At 40.4% G+C, this 27,874-nt stretch overlaps 1 protein-coding gene across 1 annotated transcript in view; it reads right to left on the bottom strand.

Moving 5' to 3' along the window:
- The window catches only part of WWOX (WW domain containing oxidoreductase), a 327,478-nt gene that overhangs the window by 253,026 nt on the left and 46,578 nt on the right, over positions 1 to 27,874 (bottom strand). Inside the window, exon 5 of the mRNA XM_008569425.1 lies at positions 15,797 to 15,903. Coding sequence (XP_008567647.1) covers positions 15,797 to 15,903 — 107 coding nt within the window. The remainder of the gene's footprint in view (positions 1 to 15,796; positions 15,904 to 27,874) is intronic.

The raw sequence follows: 27,874 nt of genomic DNA, 5'->3' as shown, positions 1-27,874 counted from the left end.
TTAAAATAAATTACCGTGTTAGTCACAAAAAAAAATTTTACTGTCTTCATAGGAAGAAAAAAATATTATCCGGTATTAGGTAGCCCCAGTCAATTAGAAAATTGAATCAAGAGCAAGTAACCAAATAACTACCTTAAATTCCTCCTCTCCCAGTGCAGATTTCACTGTTGATCCCAGCCATGGAGTGTACTGCCCACTCTGGCCTGAGTTTCATTAAGGCTTAAAGTCAATTACACCACGAATTGGAACAATCATTCCTCCTTTGCAAAGTATTGATATTGTTTTCCTCGCCGCTTTAGGGCTTTTCCAGTACTCATGAAGAGATTTATGCTAGACAATTTCCTTCTGATTAAAACAAATCATAGCTCAACAATTCTAATTTCCTCCTTTCTAAGCAAGGAATGATCAGAGAACAATGAAATAGTGATAAACACCCACCACCCTCCACCATCATGCAGAGACCAGCACTAAAAAGCTCCCCAAAAATACTGCTAGAGAGGTTCTCTCTCTCTCCCCTCTCTCTCTTTCTTTGTCTCTCAGCCTCTGTCTCTCTGTCCCTCCTCTGTATCACCATCTCTCCTGTGTGTGTGTCTGTCTGTCTGTCTCACCCTGTCTCTCTATCTCTGCCCCTCTTGTTAATTTCTCTTTCAGTATACATCTATCTTGACGGGCTTTGGGACAATTACTTGTTAACCAAAAAGGAAGAGGGACATTAGAAGCAAAGCCAACCCAAGACGGTTTTTCGGACCTAAGTAATAGGAAACAAGAAGGTTTTTATATTTAACTCGAAAACCTAATACCATCGTAGGCCTTTTAATTTTTAAACCAGTTACTAATTTCTGACCAATCTTATCTCTTCCAGTTATACACACCTCAAGTAAAGACCAGAAGCTCCCTGGATCCTTCCACTGGCCCTTTAATACGTTCCCTTCTACTCCCAGATTCTGCCTCTCGAGCTGATCTTTCTACATAAATGCCCATTTTTCTGTCCTACAAAATCAAGTTGAGTCCACTCTTCATTTCAGCCAACTCCCACTTCTCCAGATGACAAGGGAAGCTAACTGAGATTTCCCAAACAGGGATTGGTAATTTTCAAAGAACTGGAATAAAATACCTTTAGCACAATCAACCCTTTCTTGAAGAAGCTAGAAGGTAATTTAAAAATTGGGCATACTTCAGTAGCATCAATATGAAAATCAATTCACATAGTTCAGCACATCAGAAAAAACATCTGGTTATCAATTCACATAGTTCAGCACATCGGAAAAAACATCTGGTTATCTGCACCTTCTCTTGGTCTGGTTTCCAAAAACGAAACAAACAAACAAATCATCCCTTCCTATGCTGGCAGGACACTGCTGCCAGCGTTACAACTCCCATGGCTCAGCTGTCAACCTTGTTTTACCCTCTCATCCATTCAGCAAATATTGACTAAATCCCTCCTGTTGACCAGACACTATGCTACATACTGAGGATGTTCCAAGAGGAATAAGACAGGCAAGGCTCTCTTCTCCTATGGTATTTAATCTCTGCTACAAATGTGCTGTACGTGTTTGGAAAAGATCTCAAACTTCTCCATGCCTCAGTATCTCTATCTGAAAATAGGATTCATAATATTAGCTGCATCATAGGGTTGTCAAAAAGATTATAAGAATTGATGCATTTAAAATGCTTATCACAGTGACTGGAACACAATGTTACCATTATCATTATTATTATTACCATAAAAATAATAAGAATTAAACAAGTCATACAATTGAACATGAACCATCTGGTGCCATATACCTGTTTTGCAGACAATTACGTATTCTTTGTAAAAGCAAATATATATATAAATAAACATATGTATATTTTCACAATAGGCAAATGGGCAGCATGCCTCAAAAGAAGGCATAATTAATTGCCTAAGTTATCCTTTATGAGCATCAGTTTTTCCATCTGTCAAGTGGGGGAGTTAAACTGGATGATCTTAAAAACCCTTTCCAATCCTAAAATTCTACCATTTTATAACCACAGTGTACCCAAATGTAACCTGTTAATTCTCCCTAAAAAACACAAATCACGGGCCGGCCCGGTGGCGCACTGGAGAGTGCACCGCTTGGGAGTGCGGCGGCCCTCCCGCTGAGGGTTTGGATCCCATGTGGAGACCGGTTCCCGCTCACTGGCTGAGCGCGGTGCAGATGCAGCACCGAGGGTTGCGATCCCGTTGCCGGTCCCCGGTGCGGGCGCGACACCGAGGGTTACAATCCCATTACCGGTCAGTAAAAAAGACAAAAAAAGGAAAAAAAAAAAAAAGAAAAACACAAATCACTTCAGGCAATTCATACCTGAATTTTTCATTATATCATTCTTGCCTAAATTTGTTCACATCTTTGCTGTATTCTCAAAGTAAAGGTTAAAACGGTTACGTAAAATTCAGCGGGTCATATATGACGAAAGGGAACTTTAACAGATACTTAAAAGTAATGCAGAATCATTTCTGCTTTTCTTTGACACCTCCCCCAAAATGCCTGTGTTGGCAGGTCTGCAACGATGCCATAAACAGTGACTCACGCCCACAATATGGTTATAATAATTAACATCACTGCCAAATGTCCCAGCATCTCCTCCAAGATGCAAATTGACCTATGGCCCAAAGTAAACATTTAACCAGCTCTCAGTTATCCACATTTACAGACTAGACAATCTGTGACCCATCCCAAACAGAAGGCAACTCTAAAATGACTATCTGTTTTTAAATGGCACTCTATGAATTCTGGGTAGAAGATTTACACTGTGAAAGGATTTGACTCGTTCTAAATTGAAACACATTCCTATTCCTCAAGCATCCATTAGTATCCATAAGAAGGGAAATCCAGAAGCTTCCTCAAGTTGGGGGAGATAACATGAAAGAAAGATTCTCTAGTATAACAACTTATCAGCCTGCTTGACCACAAGAGATCTGGAGTCACAGCTACATTTGCAACTGTCCAAGAAAGAGATGCAATCTTGTGCTGGAGGCTGGCCAAGCTTTTGTGGGAATGAAAACAGCAACATCTTGAAAAGGAAAAGTGCTAAGTAACAGGAGACAATGCAGAACTGCAGGGACAAGGGACCAACATGAGGCTCAAATCTGCCCCAATCCCCTCTGCTCTGAATCTAGACCGGCCGCCTGCCCCACATGGGTGGATCATTAGGACAAGTCTTGGGCTTCCCACTTACTCTCCTTGCGGACACCTGCTCTCCAAGTATGATTATTAATAGCCCTCCTCTCACTCTCAGTGCTTCCTGGTTTGAACAATAAAGTGTCTAATCCCTCTTCTTCCAAGAGCGGGTTGCAGAGAATCAAGCACATTTCTCACTCTTTTCATAGTTTCTAAAAGTGAGGAACGTTTTCCCCTGTAATTTGTTAAAGGTTCTCAGAGCAGGAACCACTGAGAGAGATAATTATTTTTAGCCTTTGGGACTCAGTTGATGGATGTAAAAGTCTTCCTTGAATGTCAGAAACTGAACGATAAGTATGATTATTAAGAGCCCTCCTCTCACTCTCAGTGCTTCCTGGTTTGAACAATAAAGTGTCTAATCCCTCTTCTTCCAAGAGCAGGTTGCAGAGAATCAAGCACATTTCTCACTCTTTTCATAGTTTCTAAAAGTGAGGAACGCTTTCCCCTGTAATTTGTTAAAGGTTCTCAGAGCAGGAACCACTGAGAGAGATAATTATTGTTAGCCTTTGGGACTCAGTTGATGGATGTAAAAGTCTTCCTTGAATGTCAGAAACTGAACGAGTGTGTTCAGCATCTTCCTCAACCTTTCCAGCTCAGATGTGCCACTTCAACCACTGCAGACCCCAACCATGGCCACGAGTGTCTCTGGCCTCCATTCTCTGCTAACTCGTCCTGCACATCTGTCTTTCTGCATCACTGTGTGTGGACTGCATCACACCCATGCAGACTCTCCAAAGGCTTCCAGGACCTCCTGAGAATGGAATCCAAGGTCCTGAATGTACTGGCCTCAAATGACAGCTTACAGGCTCCTCCCCCACATCATACCCAAACCTGAGTGTTCACCGTTCCCAGGACATACTCTCTGAATGCTCCATTCATGTCCTTCCTTCCTCTCCGAATGTGCCCTCCCCACCTGGGCTGACTGCAGCCTGCCCGTCCTTCCTTCTTCGATGACGCTGCTTTGACACACATTGAATCATGGGAGCAGCACTCCTACCATGCTCACTGGCTGCTGGCATCAGTTACAGTCAGTAGTAAAGTCCTTCTGAACTCTCTTATATCACCCACTATACCTAGCACATAATAGATGTTTAATAAATATCTGTACAATTTTAAAAAATAACCTGAAAATCTTGGGGCTAACTGGTGAATCAGGTTGTGAGAACATTTGACTTTCATAAGCAAAGATAAAAATTTGTATCTGCCCTTTTATAACAGCAAAAGCAAACTGTATGAGAACTGTACAGCTGTGCTTCTCAACATTCGCAGGTATCAGAATCTCCTGGAGAGACTGCAAAATGCAGACTGCTGGGCTCCAGCTCCAGAGATTGAGATCCAGTAGGTGCCTAAGAATTCACAGTTCTAACAAGCTCTCAGTTGATGCTGACGCTGTGCATTAGGGACCATGTTTTGAGTAGCACTGGGTAAGTTTCTGCAGCACTAGAAACCACAGAGATTGATCAATGAAACACTACTGAGACCATTAATGATGTGTCCTATCCTTTCCTGCCTTAAAAATAGCACCCTTCCAGTGCCCCCTTTTATTTTTGTCTTATTTCTTACAGTTTGATGTAGATTTTGAGCATCCTGTAATTCATCAACTAATTCTCTCCTGGCTACACATTCCAAGTAATTAAAGTTCAGTAATAACTTATTCTTTCTGCTCCAGCACCTGCATTTCATTTGTTTATTTTCCCAGAGTCATAAATCTGAAGGGCTGTCAAAGTGCCATAATATTAGTGCAATAATCAAAGTTAATTAGTCTCTCTCAATAAACAACAACAAAGCCATTACGAAGATGCACTGAAGTTTCTCCCAGCTACCCGGTTTACAGACTGCACTGTAGTCGGAACAATTAGAATCTGAGTATTGTAGGGTAAATAAGCGCAGTGTCCCTCAGTCATTTACAAGAAGACAGTGATCTTGGTTTGCACTGATTCATTAACTCTGGCGGTTTACAGACTGCACTGTAGTCGGAACAATTAGAATCTGAGTATTGTAGGGTAAATAAGCACAGTGTCCCTCAGTCATTTACAAGAAGACAGTGATCTTGGTTTGCACTGATTCATTAACTCTGAGAAAGGCAAAGCGGATTTGGGCTCCGCATCTGCTGCCTGCTGAAGGACACCAGAGCAGACGGCACACTCCCTAGCTGCCTGGCCTTGTTTCTCGTGTCCCAACCTTCAATAATAAAAGAGGGACAGGGGTTGCAAAGAAATGAGAGAGGCCAGTCTCACTGCCAACTTTTAGTAACCCGCTAACTCCAATAACTTTGGATTTATTATTTAGGGAGTCTGAGAGATGTGAGTACTAGATGGGTTCTGATGAGGAGGCAGCCAGTGGGACTCGGAGTGCAGAAGCAGGGCCAGCAGGTGGAGGATGCTCGGAGGAAGAGTCTATCTTCAACCTAAGAGAGCACTTTCTAGTTAAGAGGTGGGCAGGGAGAGGAGGAGCTGCCTGGGGGCGGAAGGGCTTACCCGTCATGGAGGAACTTGCTCCAAAGCTGGGTGGTCCCTGATCAGGGACACTGTAAAGTGATCTACCCATGGAAGAAAGTCTGACAAGGTGACCTGGGAGGTCATGCACCCCTGAGAACTTGAGACTCTTTGCATTTAGCAGAGCTCACGGGGTTTGTCTTTCGAGCTCACTGTCCAGCAGCTTTCAGAGATCTTTCTCCCCTTGAGGCCATGGCCCCAGTATTAGTTATCCATTGCTATGTCACAAATTTCTCTAAAGAACAGTGGCTTAAAACAGTAAACATTTTGTAAATCACCATATTTTGTGGGTCAGGAATTCAGAAGTGGCTTAGCTGCTGGGTGGTCCTGACTTGTGATCTCTTGTGACACGAATCTGTCAGTTGAGGCTACAGTCACCTGAAGGCTGGACTGGGCTGGAGGATTCCAAGAGGACTCATGCATGTGGCTGTTGGCTGGTGGCCTCAGTTGCTTGTCATATGGGCCTCTCAATAGGGCCATAGAGTGTCCTGACAATGTGGCAGCTGGCTTCCCCCAGAGCCAGTGATCCAAGAGAGTGAGCAAGGAGGAGGCCCCAATGCTCTCAGGACCTTCCTCAGGAGTCACACTCCATCATTTCTGTCACATTCCACTCATTAAGTATGACTGCCTACAATCCAGGGGAGGAGAATCAGGATCCACCTCTTGAAGAAAGGATTATCAAAGAATCTGTGGACAGATTCTAAAACCACCACAGCCACTTCTAAGGCTTCCTTTTATAGGGTCTTCAAAACCTAGTTACATCCCCAGTTGTCTAAAGCGAGGGGCTAGATCCAGATGAATCCCCTAGGAATACAGGGTGGCTTCTGTCAGCTCTACTTCTCTCCAGTACTAACCCCAGCCTCTGAGAAGGGCCAGCCAGCTCCATTGCAGGGCATGTGCACTGAGGACATGAGTCACCTCTCATTCCCTATGGATGAAAGGAGCCCCTGTTCCTTACCTCAGCTCATTGCCATATTAACTGACACACTGGTGGGAAGATGAAGAGAGGCTTGGCTATTTCCTAGTACTCTGATCATTAAAAAAAGTAAATTAAAAATATGTAGATTTTAGAGTTGGTGCTAGAATGAGTTAAGATTTTGGGGGCTATTGGGATGAAATAAATGTATTTGGCATGTGAGAAGTATGTGAATTTGGGGGGGGGCGGGGGTTGAATGCTGTGGACTGAATGTTTGTGTACCTCCAAATCCATATGCTGAAACGCTAATCCCCAAAATGGTGATATTTGGAGATGGCGTCTTTCAGAGATAGTTAGGTCATGAGGGTGGAGCCCTCATGATGAGATTAGAGCCCCTGTAAGAAGAGACATAAGAGAGCTCTCTCTCTCTCTCTCTCTCTCTTCCCCCCACCCCCCCACTGCTTTCTGCCATGTGAGGACACAGCAAGAAGGTGGCCGTCTGTAAACCAGGAAGAGGGCCCTCCCTGAGAACACGACCATGCTGGCACCATGGTCTCAGACTTCCAGCCTCTAGAACTGTAAGAAATAAATATTTTTTGTTCAAACCACCTAGCCCACAGTATTTTTATTATAGCAGCCCAAACTAAGACAAAGAGGAAACATCTCGCCAACAAGATCATGAATGTATTTTTCTGCTTTGGGGATCTGTATTGGACAAGTCAGCCTTTCTGGCAGCTAGCATTTACTGAATCTCTACTATGTGTCAGGCTCTGTACAAAAGAGTATTCACTTCATCCTTACCACGACTCTGAGAGCCACGATGAGAACCATTCTGCAGTTAAATAAATCAAGGTTCAAAGACATGACTATAGTTGACCAGAAACACCCAGTGAGCAAGTGTTCAAACCAGGATTCAATCCTAGTATGTGTGACCCCAAAGCTGGGGCTCACTCTACTCCACTGGGCTGCTTCTGTGTAAATTAAAAATTAGCTGTATTTTAAATATNACTTCTAAGGCTTCCTTTTATAGGGTCTTCAAAACCTAGTTACATCCCCAGTTGTCTAAAGTGAGGGGCTAGATCCAGATGAATCCCCTAGGAATACAGGGTGGCTTCTGTCAGCTCCACTTCTCTCCAGTACTAACCCCAGCCTCTGAGAAGGGCCAGCGAGCTCCATTGCAGGGCATGTGCACTGAGGACATGAGTCACCTCTCATTCCCTATGGATGAAAGGAGCCCCTGTTCCTTACCTCAGCTCATTGCCATATTAACTGACACACTGGTGGGAAGATGAAGAGAGGCTTGGCTATTTCCTAGTACTCTGATCATTAAAAAAAGTAAATTAAAAAGATGTAGATTTTAGAGTTGGTACTAGAATGAGTTAAGATTTTGGGGGCTATTGGGATGAAATAAATGTATTTGGCATGTGAGAAGTGTGTGAATTTGGGGGGACGGGGGTAGAATGCTGTGGACTGAATGTTTGTGTACCTCCAAATCCATATGCTGAAACGCTAATCCCCAAAATGGTGATATTTGGAGATGGCGTCTTTCAGAGATAATTAGGTCATGAGGGTGGAGCCCTCATGATGAGATTAGAGCCCCTGTAAGAAGAGACATGAGAGAGCTCTCTCTCTCTCTCTCTCTCTCTCTTCCCCCCACCCCCCCACTGCTTTCTGCCATGTGAGGACACATCAAGAAGGTGGCCGTCTGTAAACCAGGAAGAGGGCCCTCCCTGAGAACACGACCATGCTGGCACCATGGTCTCAGACTTCCAGCCTCCAGAACTGTAAGAAATAAATATTTTTTGTTCAAACCACCCAGCCCACAGTATTTTTATTATAGCAGCCCAAACTAAGACAAAGAGGAAACATCTCGCCAACAAGATCGTGAATGTATTTTTCTGCTTTGGGGATCTGTATTGGACAAGTCAGCCTTTCTGGCAGCTAGCATTTACTGAATCTCTACTATGTGTCAGGCTCTGTACAAAAGAGTATTCACTTCATCCTTACCACGACTCTGAGAGCCATGATGAGAACCATTCTGCAGTTAAATAAATCAAGGTTCAAAGACATGACTATAGTTGACCAGAAACAACCAGTGAGCAAGTGTTCAAACCAGGATTCAATCCTAGTATGTGTGACCCCATAGCTGGAGCTCACTCTACTCCACTGGGCTGCTTCTGTGTAAATTAAAAATTAGCTGTATTTTAAATATTGGCCTAAAATAAACATTAACCTATTGCAGTATATGCTGCCCCAATCTGAGAGTGGCTGCCTCGTCTACAGCTGTATCGCCATTTGTCCTTGCGTAGGTTTTATCAGTGAAAGGACTGTTTCTCCTCTCTGTTTAACCCAGTACCTGCTACATCTGAGACTCTCTAAATGCCCCATAATAAATATAAAAAACAGTCTCAAGTATATATTTTCCCTCTTAAATAATGGAACCTAAATGCCGAGCAGCCAGAAGCAGACATTTCAGCCATTGGCTGAACACCATCACAAGACGAAATCAGTCTCTTCAAACTATGTCAAAATTGCTTAATAAGAACTCAGGGGACTCTGTATTAATGAAAGGATGCACCTGCTTTGGATTTCACATGATTGGGAGCAATGGTTCGGAGCTAGCCACCTACGCTTGACTTTCACTCTTCAAAACTCCGCAGTTAATCACAGCCCTCGTTATACAAAGGTTACAACAGATATAAAGTTTGAAAGATTCAGCTCAAGACTGTGAGCGGTGCCCAGGAAAATTAAAAAAATGAAGACACAGAGATGGTGACCAAAGAACAATGAATAACAGTCAAGATGAAGTCAAGGCAAAATTTTCAAAATGAGAAATGAAATGGAAAACATAGAGGATAAATACCAAGCACAAGTTTTAGGCATTCTGGAGACAGAGAAACTCAGAATATTTTAGCAACTGATTATATCTATGATGGGGATGAATAATTTATTATCTGATAAAGAATCTTTCCTGGGCCTGTGACAAGAAAAGTCAAATAAGCAATGTAAGTAGAACAGTAAATACACTACACACTGCTTGAAGTGGAAGTCTGGGAAGTAAAGAGAAGGTAAGAGTCTCCATTGCCCTGGTTAATCAACTCTGTCAGATTACAAAAAGCCACAGGGGATGCTCTCTTTCCTAGGAAGCCACAGGGACCCTCATATTATGAACACAGAAACATTCACACATATACACGCAAATCTCTAAGAATACAATATGTGGCTAAGTCCTTGAAGAAGATAGGCCAATCTTCCAGCACAACACACACCAAGAATTTTGGACTGGGTAACAAGAGGACCTTGGGATCAGGGAAATATGGCCTCAAATCCTGGATCTACCACAGATCTTCCAGCTGTGTGAGTTTAGGCAAGATTTTTTCCCCTCTTCTAGCTTCCAATACTTCATCTGCACAATGGGTTTAACACACAACATAACGATTTAATTGTTAAATGTTAAACACAGTACCTAGCACAAACATAAATATGAATATCCAACCCCACCTGCAGGTGACAATAATAATATGACATTTTATAAAAAAAAATGTCCCAAGGAAGAACTTTAGAACTTTACCATTTTTGAGTGTGTGCTTATTGATTTAAATAGTGGTTTATATAGTTCTTGCTGGTTCACAGACTTGTTTATATCATACTTTATTTATTGAAAATCCAATAGTATACAGAAAAACAATTTTTAAAGCAAAGAAATGAGGAACAAATCTAGCGGATGATTTAGGATGAACTTTTTCCAATAATCTATAACTATTAATAATATTAATAGTTTTTATATTTTTGTTTAGCTAAAGATCATTCAAAACAATGGGGATGAGCCCTTTAACATGTGATGTGTTGAATCACATCTTTTCCAAGCCAAGTCACCAACAGACAGGCATGAGGATTGTATATAATCCACCCCCCATGCTGATATGCTGATGCCACCACTAAACACACATACTTCATATAAAAAACGGCATCACACCTAAGGCCTTCCATTTATAAAAGTAAATTATGGAATTATAAGCTTTTCACATCAAAAGATATTGGAGGAAATTCCCACAAGCAGCAAAGCTATACCAGCTCATACAGTTGCTGAGTGATTTAAGAGAGTCTGAAAGTAGCTGGATTTATGCAGAAGTTCTTAAAAATGCAAACAATTGATTATTCAGCATCCTTTCTTTGCTCCCTAATATCGTGTCATGAAAACACAGGATGTCAGAATCATTAAAAGTACAGCAAAGTGTTGAGCCCATGCATCTACTACAACGGTTGGTACCAAGTGTTCCACATCTGAAAATAACATTAAAGTCATCATTTCTGAGGCTTATCAGTGAGGCTGCAACGACATGGCACTGTCAGTGCTTTCCACATGCCCTCACTCCAACAAGGTAAATAGACCTGGTATCAACTCTATGGAAAACTGGAAGAATTACAGCACTTCAGCATCAAACTGTGTGGCTACAATCAACCAAGCATGTGTTCTCTCCCTAAAACATGCATATTCCATTACCTCTGACTAATAAATCTTTTATTTTTATCCCTCATCTCCCTGCTTTCTCAATAACCATTTTAATACAAACCATTGCTTGCTGTTCCTGATGACTAATCCCTTAATCATCTTTCCTAAATATATGCAAAGTGTATTTCTTTATAAATACAAAAGAAAAAGCAATCACATAAATAATTAAGATGGCTTTTCAAATGACAGTTGAGTGCTAATATAAGCTACCCTAGAAAATACTAATCAACAAACTAAATACACATCTATTAAAACGTAGGAGTCCAGACATAAGAAGACTGAAAACGAATTCGCTGCAATTCCATTTGAATGGTGCTGATAAATATCTTCCCTACAGCTCCCCTTTCAGCTACTTGGAGAGGTTAAGATAAGTAAGCATCACTTTGCACTTTCATGTATGAATAAGAAATTATTATTACTATTAATAGCAGGAGCTAACATTTAATTGAGCACTTAATCTATCACCACTATGCATTAATACTCTATGCACATACAGTCAATGCATTTAACATGAGTACAACCACCTAGATTTCTTGATATAGATACCATTATTTGCATTTTATAGATGAAGAAACTGAGGCTTGGAGAAGTTAAGAAACTTGCCCAAAGTTGTAGGTTGTATCTGCTTCTAACCTTTGCCATTATAATATAGCATAATTTTATAGCCATGGTTATCAGCCAGGGATGATTTGCACTTCTGGAGTGGGGATGGGGGAGACATCTGGCAATGTCTGGAGATATTTTTGGTTGTTACAGTGGGGGTGAGAGATGAAGCATGGGGAGTGAGCAGGGCCTATTTTACACACTTTGATCCTTAGTGAGTCAATGTCAGCCCAGCTCCAGGGCACTGTGAGACCAGTTTCTGGACTGAGGCCATTGTACCACGAAAACACCACCCCATGAGGCACCCTGAAGACTACCCATCCTGCCTTCCCCAGGCCTCTTGGGAATCCTGGTTATATCTTTTTCCCATGAAAAGACCAGAATAGCTGAGCTGGATCCCTGCTGCATTCTTCTGGCTGATGGCATGTCATCCTGACCGGTCTCCAGGAAGATGCAAAGTCTGGGCCAAACTGAGACAAGTTAAGAAAGCATGTGCTTGAGGTCTTTTATGTGGCCCAAATCTCCTCACCAAAGTACACATACTTGGGACATCCTTCCCGTGTGACAGGGGAACTGGTTCAAGACACATTCTGGGGTGTTAAGGACAGGATAATAACTCCAAAAGAGAGCCATCAGCCCCTTTTCCCATGCCAGCCCACTTCTGCTCAACCCATTGGCTGTCTCCATCCCCAGCTGATACAGAGTTTCACAACATTCCCTGGGCCCCACACTCCACTAATGGTCAGTCCCCAGTGTGAGCTCGGCTGTATTTACAGGATAAACAGACCTTGTGCACACCCACACACGAGGCAGGCTGGCCACTCATAATAGGCCCTCCCCTTTCTTCATTCCCTACCCCACCCCAGCCACGGCCCCAGCCACAACCCACCCCTTTTCTCCCTGCAAACAGCTAGTACATAGGTGGGTGAACTCAGGCCCATCTGCTCTGGTCCTCCTCACCGTCCTTGCTCCACAGAACCGAAAGTTTTACATCCCAAGTTGTAGGGATCCAAAATCCAGACACTGTAATAGGATGAGAGGAAGGACGAATTGGAAGCTCCACTAAACGCCTGTTAAGAAATCTACATTGGGATGTTGAGGTCTTGCTGTGGCTGTTTACTATGTGTATTTTGATACCTAATCAACTATTGTTCTTTACATGTAATGCCCCTTGGAGGTCCTCAGATCTCAGGATGGGGAGGGGGATATGCCAGACAGCAACAAAATCCTTCCCCAGTAAATACTTACTGAGTAAAGGATGGAATAAACCACATACCTATCAGTGGCCCAGACTAAGAGAACTCACAAGGAATCCTAACATGTAGACTCTGCTGCTAAGTGAAAAAGAATCCACTCCATCTTGAAAGAGGAAAAGATAAACTTCCTACTCAGTCAACCACACCGGCTTCTTGGAATACCTAGGAAAAAATCAGGTGTTTGTCTACGAGGTAAGGGACACCAGTCTGTAATCCACATAAGGATGTGGACAACGTAGACCATGTCTGTACATCTGTGGACTGTTTAACAATACGGGCATGAACCCCATTTCCAGAGATACCTTATTTAAATATCACTGGGGACGATGGGCCTCCCTCTGCTCCTTCCATTTTTAATTACGCTAAACAGATTGGCCTCTTAGGAGGGTGGTTTACATCTGCACCATCCATGTTATCCTATTTTCATTGTTCTCATTTCTTCACTTTGGAGAATGCAAACCATCTCAGCAGGAGGGCATTTTCCCATGAAATAATTATTAGTAGTAGTAATTAATATACGTTCTTAATATACTTCTATATGGAATGTATTTTCACTTAAGTTATATTTTATGAGATAGTTGGATCTCCCCGAAAGTGGCTTGAGAGATCTAAAAAGATTATCTTGAATGTAAATAGACCATAGAGTAGATCAGATTTGCTTCCTCTAAGAAATACAACTGATCTTGAAAGTAATCACTCAAATAGTACCTAGAGATTTTGAAAGCAAAACCTGAAAGGTAACAAATGCTTGCCGTGCTGAATGTGGTGGGAAAGCCAGGTTATGGGGGATAGTACGTAGACTCGGGTATGGAAGCCAGATGGGGCAAGCTAGGAGCCTGACCATGTTCAGCAGCTGTGAGACTCTGGGTGAGTCCTTCACCCACTGGGCTGTCCATTGGCCCTTCTGTACAATGGAGAAACCAGACTTATGTATCCACCTGAATAAGGGATAGGAAGCATTTTGCCCAGGGCACAGCACATGACGGGGATTTGATAAATGGGGATTGTTAGCTGCCCCTTCATAGGTATGGGAATAGCATGCTGCTAGCAGAGAGGCAGACATGAATGTTCCGGAACATGGCGATCTTGGAATGTGTAGTGAAGGCAGGAAGAGAAAGACCAGGCAGGGCAGAACAAGCTGGGGAAGGAGGAATGGAGCCTATCTCCAGACCTGGAGCTGAGAATGCCCACGGAGCCTTGGCACGTGAGAGCCAAGGCTGGGCCAAATGGACCAAAGACTTCTGAATGAGCTCTTGCTGCAACAAAAAACTTTGGATCATTTTGAGAATCTCCCATGAGGTGCCAATATGTTGCAGAACCTTCCTGGCCCTGATATTGCTATGATTCATCCCAGATAAAGTATGAACACGCTCAAGCTGGCGAACAGCTTGAAAAACTGGAGTCAATCAAATTGACCTTGAGAAACACAAGAAGGTGGTATTTAATGATATGCCAGATAAAATCCCTGTACAGAGATGTGAGATAAGGAAAGGCCTCAAGGAAAGCAGACCAGTAAATGTCAAAGGTGGGGAAGTCGGAAAATGGCATGGGGTCCAAGCCCAACGTAGGTCACCAAAGCAGGGTCTTGGGATTTCACACACTCTCTGTGTTATATTAATAGTGCAGAGATATAAAATGGTAATGACAGCTTTGGGTACTAAATCTGGGCTTCCATAATCATAACCTAGGGGAATGAGGAACACAGTACAATGGGATATAAAAAAGAACAGGCGAACAGATAAGAAATGATGAAAGGGTTAAGTTCTACAATCTATAAAACCTGATTTAAACATTTGAAACAGCATGTTAGTGTTTTGTTTTCATTTGTGTTTCCTTTCCATGTCCCTGATAGTGAATGTTTTCAGATAATTCTTTCTCTGGAATTGCTGGTTTACCTCAAGGTACTGTACCGTATTCTATTATCCAAAAATGACTCACAGGGACCCAATTATGGCTTAAAACACAAGAAAGAGAGACTGAATGGTGGGTCTTTAAGATCATACCATTCAACCTTCTTCATTAGAGATGGGGAAACTGAGGTACCAAATAGATTGGGAGACTTGCAAGAAAGAGGGACTGGGCTGTAAAACAGCATTGCTTGTAATACCAATACAATGCAAACAATCAACACATTCACAAGGTCTCGGGTCAAATGTTACAACTTTAGAGGGATCTCTGCTGACCACCCCATATGAAACAGCTCATTCTGTCACTCCCCATCTTTACTTAATTGCTATTTATTGTACTTATAACAGCCTGACATTATGTTAAATATTAAACATGATTATCCCTTATGGTCTATTTCTCCAACCTTGAAGGTAAGTCCGTGAGGGCAGGGATTTTCTTTGTTTGATGCTGTATCCTTAGTCCCAAGAGCACTGCAAGCCTTCAACAAATGTTTATACATAGACATATTGAAACCAATATCTACACAGAGAGAGAAAAGCTAAAGACCAGAGAAAGGGTTAATGCCTACTCCTTTCTAATCTTAAAAACCATGAGCATAACAACCTCATAGTTGCATTCATGGGTGTTAACTACTTTTTATTTTTCTTTTATAAATGAGTAAACATTCTCAAACCTCTGACTAATAAAGCAGATGACACTGACAATGAACTATAAACAAATGTGTGGATAATAAGGGGCTTGCTCATCCTTTCATTCATAAAATAAACAAAGTGAAGATGACTTTAAAAATAAAAACATTCCAAGAGCAATAAACTTTACACACTGCACTAAAACCTCCATGTGTTTAGCCCAGCATGTGTATTTGAAAATTAAAAACAACAAAAAAACAGTCAAGTTCTCACCCATTCTTCTAAAATGCGTGACACTGCTTCACTGGCTCTTGCCATATTTCTACAGGCCAGGATCACGTGTGCACCATGCAGGGCAAAAGACTTGGCGGTTTCAAACCCTACGGTTAAAAAGAAAGTCATCATTAAAGAACATCAGCACATTGACCATGGTCTTTACTGAGCACCACTCACATTATGCTAGTGGTTCTCAACCAGAAGTGATTTTGCCCCCCAGGGAACAGATACAAGTATCTGAAGACATTTTCAGTTGCCACAGTCGTGGCATGGAGTGCTACTGGCATCTACTGGGTAAAGGCTAGGTATGCTACAAAACGTCTTACAATGCACAGGATAGCCCCCACCACAGAAAATCACCTGGCCCAGAATGTCAACAGTGTGAGCTTGGGAAGACTTGCTGTAGGGACACAGCAATTTCAAAGATGAAACCCAAGCCATAGAAGTGTTCACGGCACAGCCAGCCATTCAACCATCAGTAATGATCAGATTTTGTGCTAAAGGTGAAGACATTATGCTCTGCTCTAAGCGTTTCCAGCACTTCTGCTTCCAGCAATGGTAGCCTAGGTTTCTCACATCTACCCTCCTACTGAGAACAATTAGAAAAACTGGACAAAATAACACATGTGTGTGCATACACATATACACACATCTGTTTGAAGGCATCAGGAGAAGACCATGACTAAGAATTTTGGAGGTGAAGATCTGAAAAAGTCGAAATGCCAGCATTTGACAGCTTTTTTTTCCAAGGCATATTCCAATTCCAAAAGTAGTTATTGAGAGCCAGAGGAAAAGAGCTGAGCTTTTGGCAGTCTCACAGTCAGTGAACGACACAAATTTGAGCTCAGGGGCCACCAAGGAAGAGGGCCTTAGTAAATACACCAAACTTTTGGTTGAGATCCTAACGGGTTATGACCTCTAGTAATAACCAGAGACAATCCAGACTTCACAATGGCTTCAGCTTCAAGCCATTTCAGTTTCAGATTAGGTTAAAGTGATCTGGCCCTATCTATCTAACTGCCAGAAGCAAAATAAAATATTCTCTGAAGGAAGATACCATCACTCAGAGACTCCTATTACCACCACAATTATTTCAAATCATCATACAAAATCTCTGACATGCAAACAAAACTACCTAGACATACAAAAAGATAAGACTGCACCAAAAGCCACAGGGGAAATAAATATAAACAAGTACACAGGAGATCCATATAACAAAGTTATCAGAAATAGTGATTAAAATAAGTGTGATTAATATGCTCAAGGAACTGAAAGAGAAGACACAGAATTTTGCCATGGAACTAGAAACAATTAAAAATCAAAGAGATATTCTGAAACTTTAACACAATGAAGAGTAATTAAGAATTCAAAGTATAGGTTTAACAGAAGACAAAACAGAGATGAAGAGAAAGTTTAAATAACTAGAAAACAGTTCAAAAGAAAATATCCAAAATTAAGCATAAAAATTTTTTTAAAAGATGATTAATACACCAAAGAACATAAAGACATGTGAAACACATTCGCAAGCTCTTACACATACATGTAATCTGAGTCCCAAAAGAAGAGGAATAATAGATTAAGACATAAGCAATATTTGAAGACATAATGGCTGATAATTTTCCAAAACTACTGATAGATATCAAGTGACAAATTCAAGAAGCATCCTGAGCCACAAGCAGAAAAAAACAGGTGTGTGTGTGTGTGTGTGTGTGTGTGTATCACACCAAGGTACATCACAGTACAACTGCTAAAAGCCAGAGACAATCTTAGAAGCAGTCAAGACATGCAGATACAATAAGACTGATAGCTACACCTCTCAGTAAGAAGATGAAAGCCAGGGATGAAAGAAAGAAAACTTCCATCTTAGAATTCTATACCTGGTGAAAATATCCTTCAAAAATGAAGGTGAACAAAATTTTTAAACAAATAAAACATGAGAAGATGTATCACCAGCAGACCTACACTAGAAAAACACTAAAGAATATTCTTCAAGCAGGAGGAATATAACCCTAAATAGAAAACAGGAGATGCAGAAAGTAACAAAGAGCAACATAAAGAATAAGTGATAACAGTAATATTTTGTGAGCTTTAAAATTCATACTGAGAATTACTATACTAATAATAACATATAACCTAGGAGGTGACTAAACGAGATTAAAGTGTCCTAAAGCCCTTGTTTTGCCCAGGAAGTGATATAGTACTAATTTACATTAGACTTTAGTTAACTCAGAGATCCAAGTTGTAATCTCTAAAAGCTTAACAAGCTAATGGGGGGGAAAAAAAGTAGAATAATAAAAAGAAGGCAAGAAAGGAGATGAAAAATATAGAACCAGTTGGGGCTAGCCAGTTAGCTCACTTGCTTAGAGCGTGGTGCTGATAACACCAAGGTCAAGGGGGTATGGATCCCTGTACCAGCCAGTCACCAAAAAAAAAAGAATAAGTTAAATGGAAGCTAGCAATAAGATAGTATATTTAAACCCAAATATATCTGTGATTACATTAAAAATAAATGGACTAAAGACTGCAATTAAAAGACAAAGACTGTCAGACTAGATCAAACACACACATACAATATGCTCCTTACAAAAGAATATGTAAGCTTTTGTATCCTTAAAAATAATTATTAAAAAGTTAAAAGTAGGGCCAAGCCAATGGCGCACTCGGGAGAGTGCGGCACTGGAGCACAGCAGCGCTCCCGCCGCGGGTTCGGATCCTATATAGGGATGACCAGTGCACTCACAGCGCTCACTGGCTGAGCGAGGTGCGGACGGTCTCAAAAAGGACAAAAAAAAAAAAAAGTTAAAAGTAAAAGGATGGGAAGGATATTACCATGTAACTTAAGCCAAAAGAAATCTGGTGTAGCTACACTAATTTAAGAAAAAGTAGACTTTAAAGCAAGAAGCATTACAAGAGAAAAAGTTGAATATTTCCTAAGGGTAAATTTCAATCCACCAAGGATATATGAAAATTCTAAACTTGTATGTAATAACACAGCTTTATATACACATATCAAAATTGACAGAATTAGGAGGATAAATAGACAAATTCACAATCATAATAGGAGATTTTAACATACCCTTCCCAGTAACAGATAAAATAAGCAGACAAATAAAAAGTAGATAGAGATTTGAACAACATAATCAATAAATTGGAAATAACTGAATATTTTAAACACTAAACACAACAGCAAAATGTACCTTCAGCTACTTAAGGAATATTTACCAAAACTGACTATGTACAAGGCCAAAAACAAGTCTCAAACAAATTTCAAAGAATTAAAATTAGAAAGCATGCTCTTTGACCACAATGGAATTACATTAGAAATCAATAACAAGATCCCCAAAAATTCCTCTTTCTGACAATACATTTTTTAAAATTTTACTTTATTTTATAATTTAATTGTACATATTTGTAGAATACTCTGTGTTGTTTCAATACATACATATATTGTACAATGAGACACTTAGGGTAGATATCATATCCATCACTGAACATTTTATCTTTTCTTTGTAGTGATTACAGTCAAAATCCTCTTTTCTAGCTACTTAGAAATATACAGTATAATATTATTAGCTCTAGTCAGCCTAGAACACCAGAACTTATTCTCCCTATTTACCTGCAAATATGTTTTTAAACAAATAAGAAATTGTGACTCAGAAAACTGCAATGAAAATTAGGAAATATTTTGAACCAAATAATTGTAAAAATTCTACATATCAAAACTTACAGAGCACAGCTAAAGCCATGATGAAAAGAAAATCTGTATCCTTAACTACATGTACTGGAAAAGAAGATGATGTAAGCATCAGTTAAGTTAGGGAAAAAAAAAAAAAAAAACCTAGCACATTAAACCTAAAAAAAAGCAGAAGGAAGGAAATTAAAATAAAATGAGAAACTTATAAATATAAAACAAATATTAAATACAGAGGAACAAAGAAGCTAAAAGTCAGTTCTTCAAAAAAACTTAAAAAATGATAAAGGATTAGCCAGGCTGCCAGAGAGAGAGAAAAAGAGAAAGATAAGACACAAATGAACAATATCAGGGTTGAATAAAAAGACACTGCTGCATGGCAAAAGCACAAGCAACAAAAATGCAAATAGACAAGTGAGACTACATCAAACTAAAAAGCTTCTGCTCATCAAAGGGTACAATCAACAAAATGAAACAGCAATCTACAGAATGGGAGAAAATATTTTGCAAACCATATATCTGATGAAGGGTTAATGTACAAAATACATAAGAAATTCCTACAACTCACTAGCAAAAAATCGACCTGATTATTAACATGAGCAAAGGAACTGAACAGACATTTCTCCAAAGAAGAGCTGCAAATAGCCAAAAAGCATATGAAAATGTGCTCAACATCCCTAATCATCAGGGTAATGCAAATCAAACCCACAGGAGATATCACCTCACACTTGTTAGGATGACTATTATTAAAGAAAACAAAAGATAAGTGTTGGTAAGGATTAGGTGAAAAGGGAACTCTCCTAAACAAGGAATTTACATTCCCTGGAGTAAATGTAAATTGGTACAGCCACTATGGAAAACACTATGGAGGTTCCCCCCAAAATTAAAAATAGAACTACCATATCATCCAGCTATCCCACTTCTGGATACATAATCCAAAGGAATGGAAATCAGAATCTAGAAGAAATATCTGTACCCCCATGTTCACTGAAGCATTATTTACAATAACCATGATATGGAAGCAACCTAAGTGCCCACTGACAGATGAATGGATGAAGAAAATGTGGTGTATGTACACACACACACACACACACACACACACACACACACACAATGGAATGTTATTCAGCCTTAGAAAAGAAGGAAATCCTGACATTTGGGACAACATGGATGAACACAGAAGACATGATGATGTTAAGTGAAATAAGCCACACAAAGACAAATACTACATGATACCATTTATATGAGGAATCTAAAATAAAATAGTCAAACTCATATAAGCAGAGAGTAGAATGGTTGTTGTCAAGGGCTGGAGATAGGGGGTGTGGTGGATTGAATTATGTCCCCCCAAAACTCCCTGAAGCTTGAATTGTGTCTCCTAAGTTTTATGTATTAGAAACTTAGCCCCCACTGCAACTTTTAAAAGGGTGGGAAATCCTATTATGGTTATTCAAAGGTGGAGCCTTAAAGAGGTGATTGCATTGTAGGACCATGCAGTAGTGAATGGATAAAAAACGGTGATGAGGGGCATGGTTCTGAGGGCTTTAAAAGAAGAGGAGAAAATAAATAAATAAATAAAAAAAATAAATAAAAGAAGAGGAGAGTCTGTCTCGCTCTCTCTCTCTGCTTCCACCATCTTGCAATGTGAGACTCCTGGGTCACTGTCACCACCACCAGATGGACTTTGGACTTCCCGGTCTCAGAAACTATAAGCAATAAACTTTGTTTTTCTTTACAAAATACCCAGTTCCATGTATTTTGTTATCAGGAACAAAAATGGACTAATACAGGGAGAAATGAGAAGGTATTAATCAAAGACAAAAGTTTCAGGTATGAAAGATAAAAAAGTCCTAAAGATCTACTATACCACATAGTGCCAATAGTTAACAATACTGTACTACATACTGAAAAATTTGCTGAGAGTAGATCTTATGCTAATTGCTCTTATCAAACACATAAACACACACACATGATAATAATAATAAATAAAGAAGGCAGGAGGAAATTTCTGGAGGTGATGAATATTTTTATGGCATAAATTGTGATAATGGTTTTACAAGTATATACTTATCTCCAAACTCATCAAGTTGTATACATTAAATATGTACAGCTTTTTGTATATTAATATACCTCAATAAAGTGGTTTTAAAAAATTAAAAATTAAAAAAAAGGACTAAAGATCCTACAAACCTGAAAAAGATCTTAAGATACGGTGAACAACTTAATACCAACAAATTTATGATATAGGTGAAAAAGACAAATCCCTAGAATAACACTACTGAAAAACTGTCGCAAGAAAAAAATTGAAAAACTGAAAAGTTCAATATATTCAAAGAAATTGAATCCATATTTCAAAATCATCTCAAAAAGAAAACTTGGAAAGAGAAAAAAGGGGAGGAGAGGGGGGAAAAGAAAAGAGGTGGTCTAATTCTAGAGCTTGAACGCCGAACAATTACTCTAAACTGTAAAAAACAGTATCTTGTAAGCTATGGCGGAAGACTATAGTCCAGTGCAACAAAGACACAATTCTACCGAAGAAGACAGCAACATAATTGAACCAAATCCATGTCAAATGACCATAAGTTATTGTTTCCAAAATTATGTTAATATGTATGAAAAATCAGAGTATATCATTATATTACTGAGATCACCATGCAAAAGAACCTAGTATAGTTCATTCATTCAGTCACCTCCATAGATCTAATATTAATGAAGACCAGTCTGCTTACATAAACTAGTTCTCAAGGACATTACTGAGATCACCATGCAAAAGAACCTAGTATAGTTCATTCATTCAATCACCTCCATAGATCTAATATTAATGAAGACCAGTCTGCTTACATAAACTAGTTCTCAAGGAAAAGTCAGCACAGCACTAAGGAAAACTCAAACTCAGGAATGCAACACACTTGTGCTGGTACCGGCTGTGACCATTTACCAGCTGTGGGACCTAAGGTTATGCCTTTAACGCATCTGAAACTTGGTTACCTTTTCTGTAAAATGGGGAATAAGTGGTAAACATATACTAAGAGCCTAACATAACCACTGTAGGAGGAAAACAAATGTTAGCTGCCTGATCTTTTCAAAATCCTTTGGGGGAACTCCTGTGCCTCTTCTCTGATTTGTATGACCTACCAAATACAGCACAGTTACTATGAATGAAAAATTAAAACTCTCCAAAATCTTCTCCCAACAGCAACCCAAGAGCCAAATGGCTTTCAAATCAATCAGAATTCAAAGAAATCAGCTACAGTTTCCACCATTCTACTTGCCTGAATACTGGCTCTGAAGCACAGATGAACTTCAATGTTGAGAAAACCTAATTTTTTGAGATTTTACCAAATTCTGTATTCCAAAGTTCTCACTTATCACCTAAAGATGACCTCTGATACTTGAATCAGATGCTAAAATGATGCACATCGGATTTCAAATCTGAAACACTTACATCTAAATCGCTTTGCTTCCTCTTTGATGCGTGTAGGAAAAGGTGTCTGAAGCCATATCTGAGCCATCAGGCAAGGAGACAATAATCTTTAGTTTACTCATTTTTACCTGTGATGCCAGTTTCACCCCTATATCACCAGCAAGCAAAAGGCAGCTAGATCACTGGGGAGAGGATAGAGAGAAGTAAAACACCAGGTTTTGTAGCCCTGCTGTCCCAACACAGTCTGGGAGCAGGCACAGGACGAGGTCCTGCTGACTGAGGTCCCACATCCATCAGGCGAATAAAATGCTGACCACCATTTGGAGGCCACACAAAGTGGCCAAACACGACCTCACTTGTCGTCCCAAGACTTTAAGCTCCTGGTGGCCTCTGTGTCCCTTTGCAATTTCCCCATCAAAGCAAAAATAAGAAATATTTTCCATTACATTTTCATCAGAAGGGATTAAAAGGAAAAAAAGATGTAGGAGAGTGGGGAAGATGGTGCACACGATACTTAGCCATTCATTAGCGACCATATTTTTAATGGATAAGAGAGCATCAATACAGTGCCAGGCCAGGCAGGCCCCAGCGCTTTATTTTTCCAGCTTACCAGATGAATGGCAAACCCCTTAGGCTCTATGCCTCTTCTCTATCCCACAGGACTAGCACCCAGTAGGATTCAATAAATATTGCAGAAGAAATAAATGGTTCTTGCAGACGGCTAATAGGCCACAATTCTGGAATATTTTAAAACAATCCAAGTTGTTTCAGACAGCAACACTACAGACCCTCTAACTTCCTTATAAAGTAATGAATAAATATTAATAGCCCACAAAGATATCATTCACTGTAGATTTGAATGACACTGCCTAGAAATCTGTGGGAGAAAAGTATGCCCTTTTTCTATCAAATTTTATTTTCCCACACAAACCTGTTAAGTCATGCTATCTCACTTGACAAAATAACCTACGACAGAGGACTTTTTATTACCAAAAAGAGCGATCTGACGTGATGGCAGCAACAGGCTGCAGGCACGAGCTTGCACCCGCTCTCCTTTGGAGAATTCCTGACTGTAGTTATGGTTAAGCCATTTGTCTTTGTGTCTTGTAAAATTATGCTCTGGGTCTTCCATCTTCCTTTATCTAAGCACTGCGAGCCTACTTTTAAAAGCTGCAATAGACAACTCCATTTTCTTATCCTTTACAATTGCCTTTGGAGCAAAAACAAAGCATGGATATTTCAAAAGATGATGGTTTAACAGGAAGGACAATAACACTTTTATAGTAAACCATATCTCTAGAGTGCAGGGTTTTATATATATATATATAAAAAGTTTAATAATGCTACCTACTGCTAAATTTGTGGATAAAGCCCATGGGAATAGCGCCCCTCAGTCTCATAGTACTGCAGCTGATGGCCAGTTTAATTAGCTAAATGTAGTAGTGCTAAGCCAATTCTGCACAGTGCCAAAGTTTGTGCAAAATAATGAAGGCAATGGTTTACTAAATTTAATAACCTGATTCATCTTATAAAAAATTAACTTTATGACAACGTTCAAATTGAACCAGCTTAACTGCATGGAGATGGCAAGAGTGTGCTCAGAAGAATATTTAAAGCTAATAATATAAGGAAAATGAAGGAAGACATTTCAAAACAATGGGCAGCATCAGTTTTCTAGCACTTGTTATGTCTGATCCAATCAGAAAAATTAAGTGTCCATGGAGGTTTAATATCTCATTGTCTCGGGTTTTAAGCTTTGGATACAAACATTGAAGTACCATAAAATGGACTACATACCAAAAAATATTAAATACCTGCTTTTCTTACACTAGTTTTCATTCTCTAGAATAGAGGTTACAAACTGGAGATCACAGGATAATCAAGCCCACCAACCTATCGTGTTTGGCCCAGACTCTGCCTACCTGCCTGCCTTCCTCCATCCTTCCTCCCACCCTCCCTTCCTTCTTTCCTCCCTTCCTTCCTACTTTAAATTAGTTGCCAGCATCAAAAAGTTGGGGACAGGCTGGCCCGCTAGCTCAGCTGGTTAGAGCACAGTGCTGATAACACAAGGTCAAGAGTTCGGATTCCTGTACCAGCCAGCCGCCAAAAAAAACCAGTTGGGGAGCTCACATAATCCAAAGCAAGGTGTCCAACTTCTCAGAAAAAGCTTACAGTCAGAGCACACTGGGGCCCAGTCCCACTTGGTGAGAGGTGAGCTAAGGAGCCTCTGCCAGCTGTAGACAGGGATTCGGCACTCTAGCTGGCCACAGTCACCACTCATGCTGCTGGCACTACCTGCCAGGTCACTGCAAGCGTTGGACGCTCACATGCACGTCATCTGGGGTAGCTCCTTCTTAGAGATGATGACTCAAGCCTGACCACAAAATGGTCTCCACCCAAATGTTCACATCCAAATTGCCAAATCTCAAAGAATGTCTCCCACTGGCCTGTATGAGATTTTATTTGAGCCGTGTCAAGTCCTATTCTGTTCATAAGCATGAGAAGGTCAGGATGCCGGCTATGCCATGGAAAACCTGACAGCAGCACTTGGCTTTGCACAGACAGAGAAGTGTAAGGGTAACGACTCAGGGATCTGCAGGAGTTTCGGTCTGTGCTGCACGTTCTTTTGCATTTCCCAAATGTCATTGAGTGGCAGCAGAAACTCTGGGCCAAGAAGTACACTGGGACCAAAAGAGAGAAAGACGAACAAGACGAGCAAAACGACAAGGTGCACGGCAAAAAAAAAGACCCAGGACTGGTGAGCAGCCCACGTGAGTGAAGCACGCGGAACAGACGGGAGATGAAGCCCGAACACGTTGGCATTAAAACTGAGGATCTCCTCTGCAGCTGGTAGGGAGCCTGTGAAAGAATTTGGGCAGGGAGTAATACTATGAATTATTATTATTATTATTTTATCCATTTCAGGTACCTCCAGTGGTCATGTAGATAATGACCAGCTGGGGATGAGGTGCCTTCTTACACTGAGCAGCTTAAAGGGATAAGTTAGAAAACAACTTTGGAAGCAAAGAATCTGCAAAGCCTGGTGACTGTCTAAGTCTAGGTTTGCGAAATTATCAGGGACACTGGTTACCCAGACAGAGAACACAGAGGGGAGGAGTGCGTTTGTGCGTGGTGGTGGAGGGGGACAAAGCAGGCACCACACCCCACGAGACTCACTGGGAGGTGGACAGGTGGTGATAGAGTTGCCCACAAATTCCTGAGACACCAAAAACCTCAGGGTGGGAACCCAGTGCTTTGTCCCCACAAGTGCTGACAAAGCTCCACAGAAGTAGGAGCTAAGAACAGGCGGTTTCTTTTCCTGATGCCAGGAAGATTCCTTCTGGTTTGAGTTTTTTAATTTTCTCCATCTTGTCGATGTACTTGGGCAGTGTCCCCATTTACTGTAAATTATGGTTTTAATTATCATTTTTATTAAGATGCCCAAAGGAGTTGAGGCTTACAACACCCGTAATTTCTAATGGGTTGTTATTATTAATTTATAATTGTGAAGCACTGGAGACAAATGTTACTTGTAACTGTACACAATTAAAAGACCACAGAGATGGTGATTTCCCCTTTCCCCTTCCAGAACACACCACGAAAGCAATCTTTAGGAACCAATCAACAAGTTGCAGAACCTTCCAGCATAAGTCCTCTCCTTCCCTGGAGATCTGCCACCATGGATGGAGTTGTTGAGCTTGAGTTCAATTTTCAGACAATTCAAATTTGGGGACAGTTTTCGTGTTAAAACTACTAGCTTTAAGGATGTGTTTCTCTAATATCGTCCTAAAAGTGCAAGGACCATACTTTCCAAACAGATCTGATTAATGCAAATGCAATTACAGTGACATGACATTGACCATGATATTGAAGTCCAACTCTCTCAGGGTATTTTAGACTAGATTCCAGGACATACGGTCACCACAACTGTAAGGATGGTGCCACATCTGCTGTGACTAGATAATCCACACCTCTGTTTCCATAGTTACTTTAATTACCTGAACAATCACATTTACCTTCTCCACCATTTCAATCACATAATTCTGGGCTAGAAGGAGTTAGAAATCGTTCTCTAAACACAATGCATCGCTGCCAACTCTTAAGAAGTTACAAAACTACACAGGTCTCTCCAGAGAAAAATAAGTCATAACCAGCCCTGCTTTTAAATGTATGTGTTAAGTACAACAATATACAGAAAGCAATAAGTACCATACAGAACTTCCTAAATACCCCTCATAAATACATCTCAAATATATTTCCAAAAGAAGATACCAATTCAAGAGATGAAAATACAGAAGCGGGAAACAGGTCAGCTCATGTGGAACCTCTTTTTAAAATATCACCAGCCTGCATTTATGTGTTTTTGGCAGTATAAGCCTGAGGCCGTAAAGTTTTGTAAAGCTATACAATAAATTCCAAATGACTACATGAGATCTCTCAAAGAGTAAGACTAACGCCAGGCTGGCTACTAGTGCTGCCACTGTGCTGGGAAGTTCTCATTTGACCTGCCAATGACAGTCCTGGTTAGGAATCACAGAAAAGTGCCTAAAGATTACAATTAACACGGTCCAAGATGAGCCCATGAAGACGGATTCTGTAAGGGCAACTAAATCAAGCAATATCCATGTTGGTAAGGGTGGGGGGAACCAGACAACCTCATATATTAATGGGGGTGGGGGATATAAAATAGCTCAACATCTTTGGGGAGCAATTGGTCCATTTCTATCAAGTTTTAAATGGACATACCCTTCAACCCAGCTATTCCATGACCAGAAATTTATCCAACAAATAGTCTTGCCCACATGGGCAAAAACGTGGGAGGAATGTTCAACACAGAGTTGTTTATAACCACCAAAAAAACTGCAATCAACCTAAATGCCCATTAACTAGGTTAAATAAATTACATGGCATGCATAGAACAAAATACTGTGATGCACTTAAAAATAATGAGGTGAAATGA

Source organism: Galeopterus variegatus, unplaced genomic scaffold, assembly GCF_000696425.1.
Source record: "Galeopterus variegatus unplaced genomic scaffold, G_variegatus-3.0.2 Scaffold495, whole genome shotgun sequence".
NCBI classification, from domain to species: Eukaryota; Metazoa; Chordata; class Mammalia; order Dermoptera; family Cynocephalidae; genus Galeopterus; species Galeopterus variegatus.
This window is presented reverse-complemented; position numbering and strand designations above follow the sequence as displayed.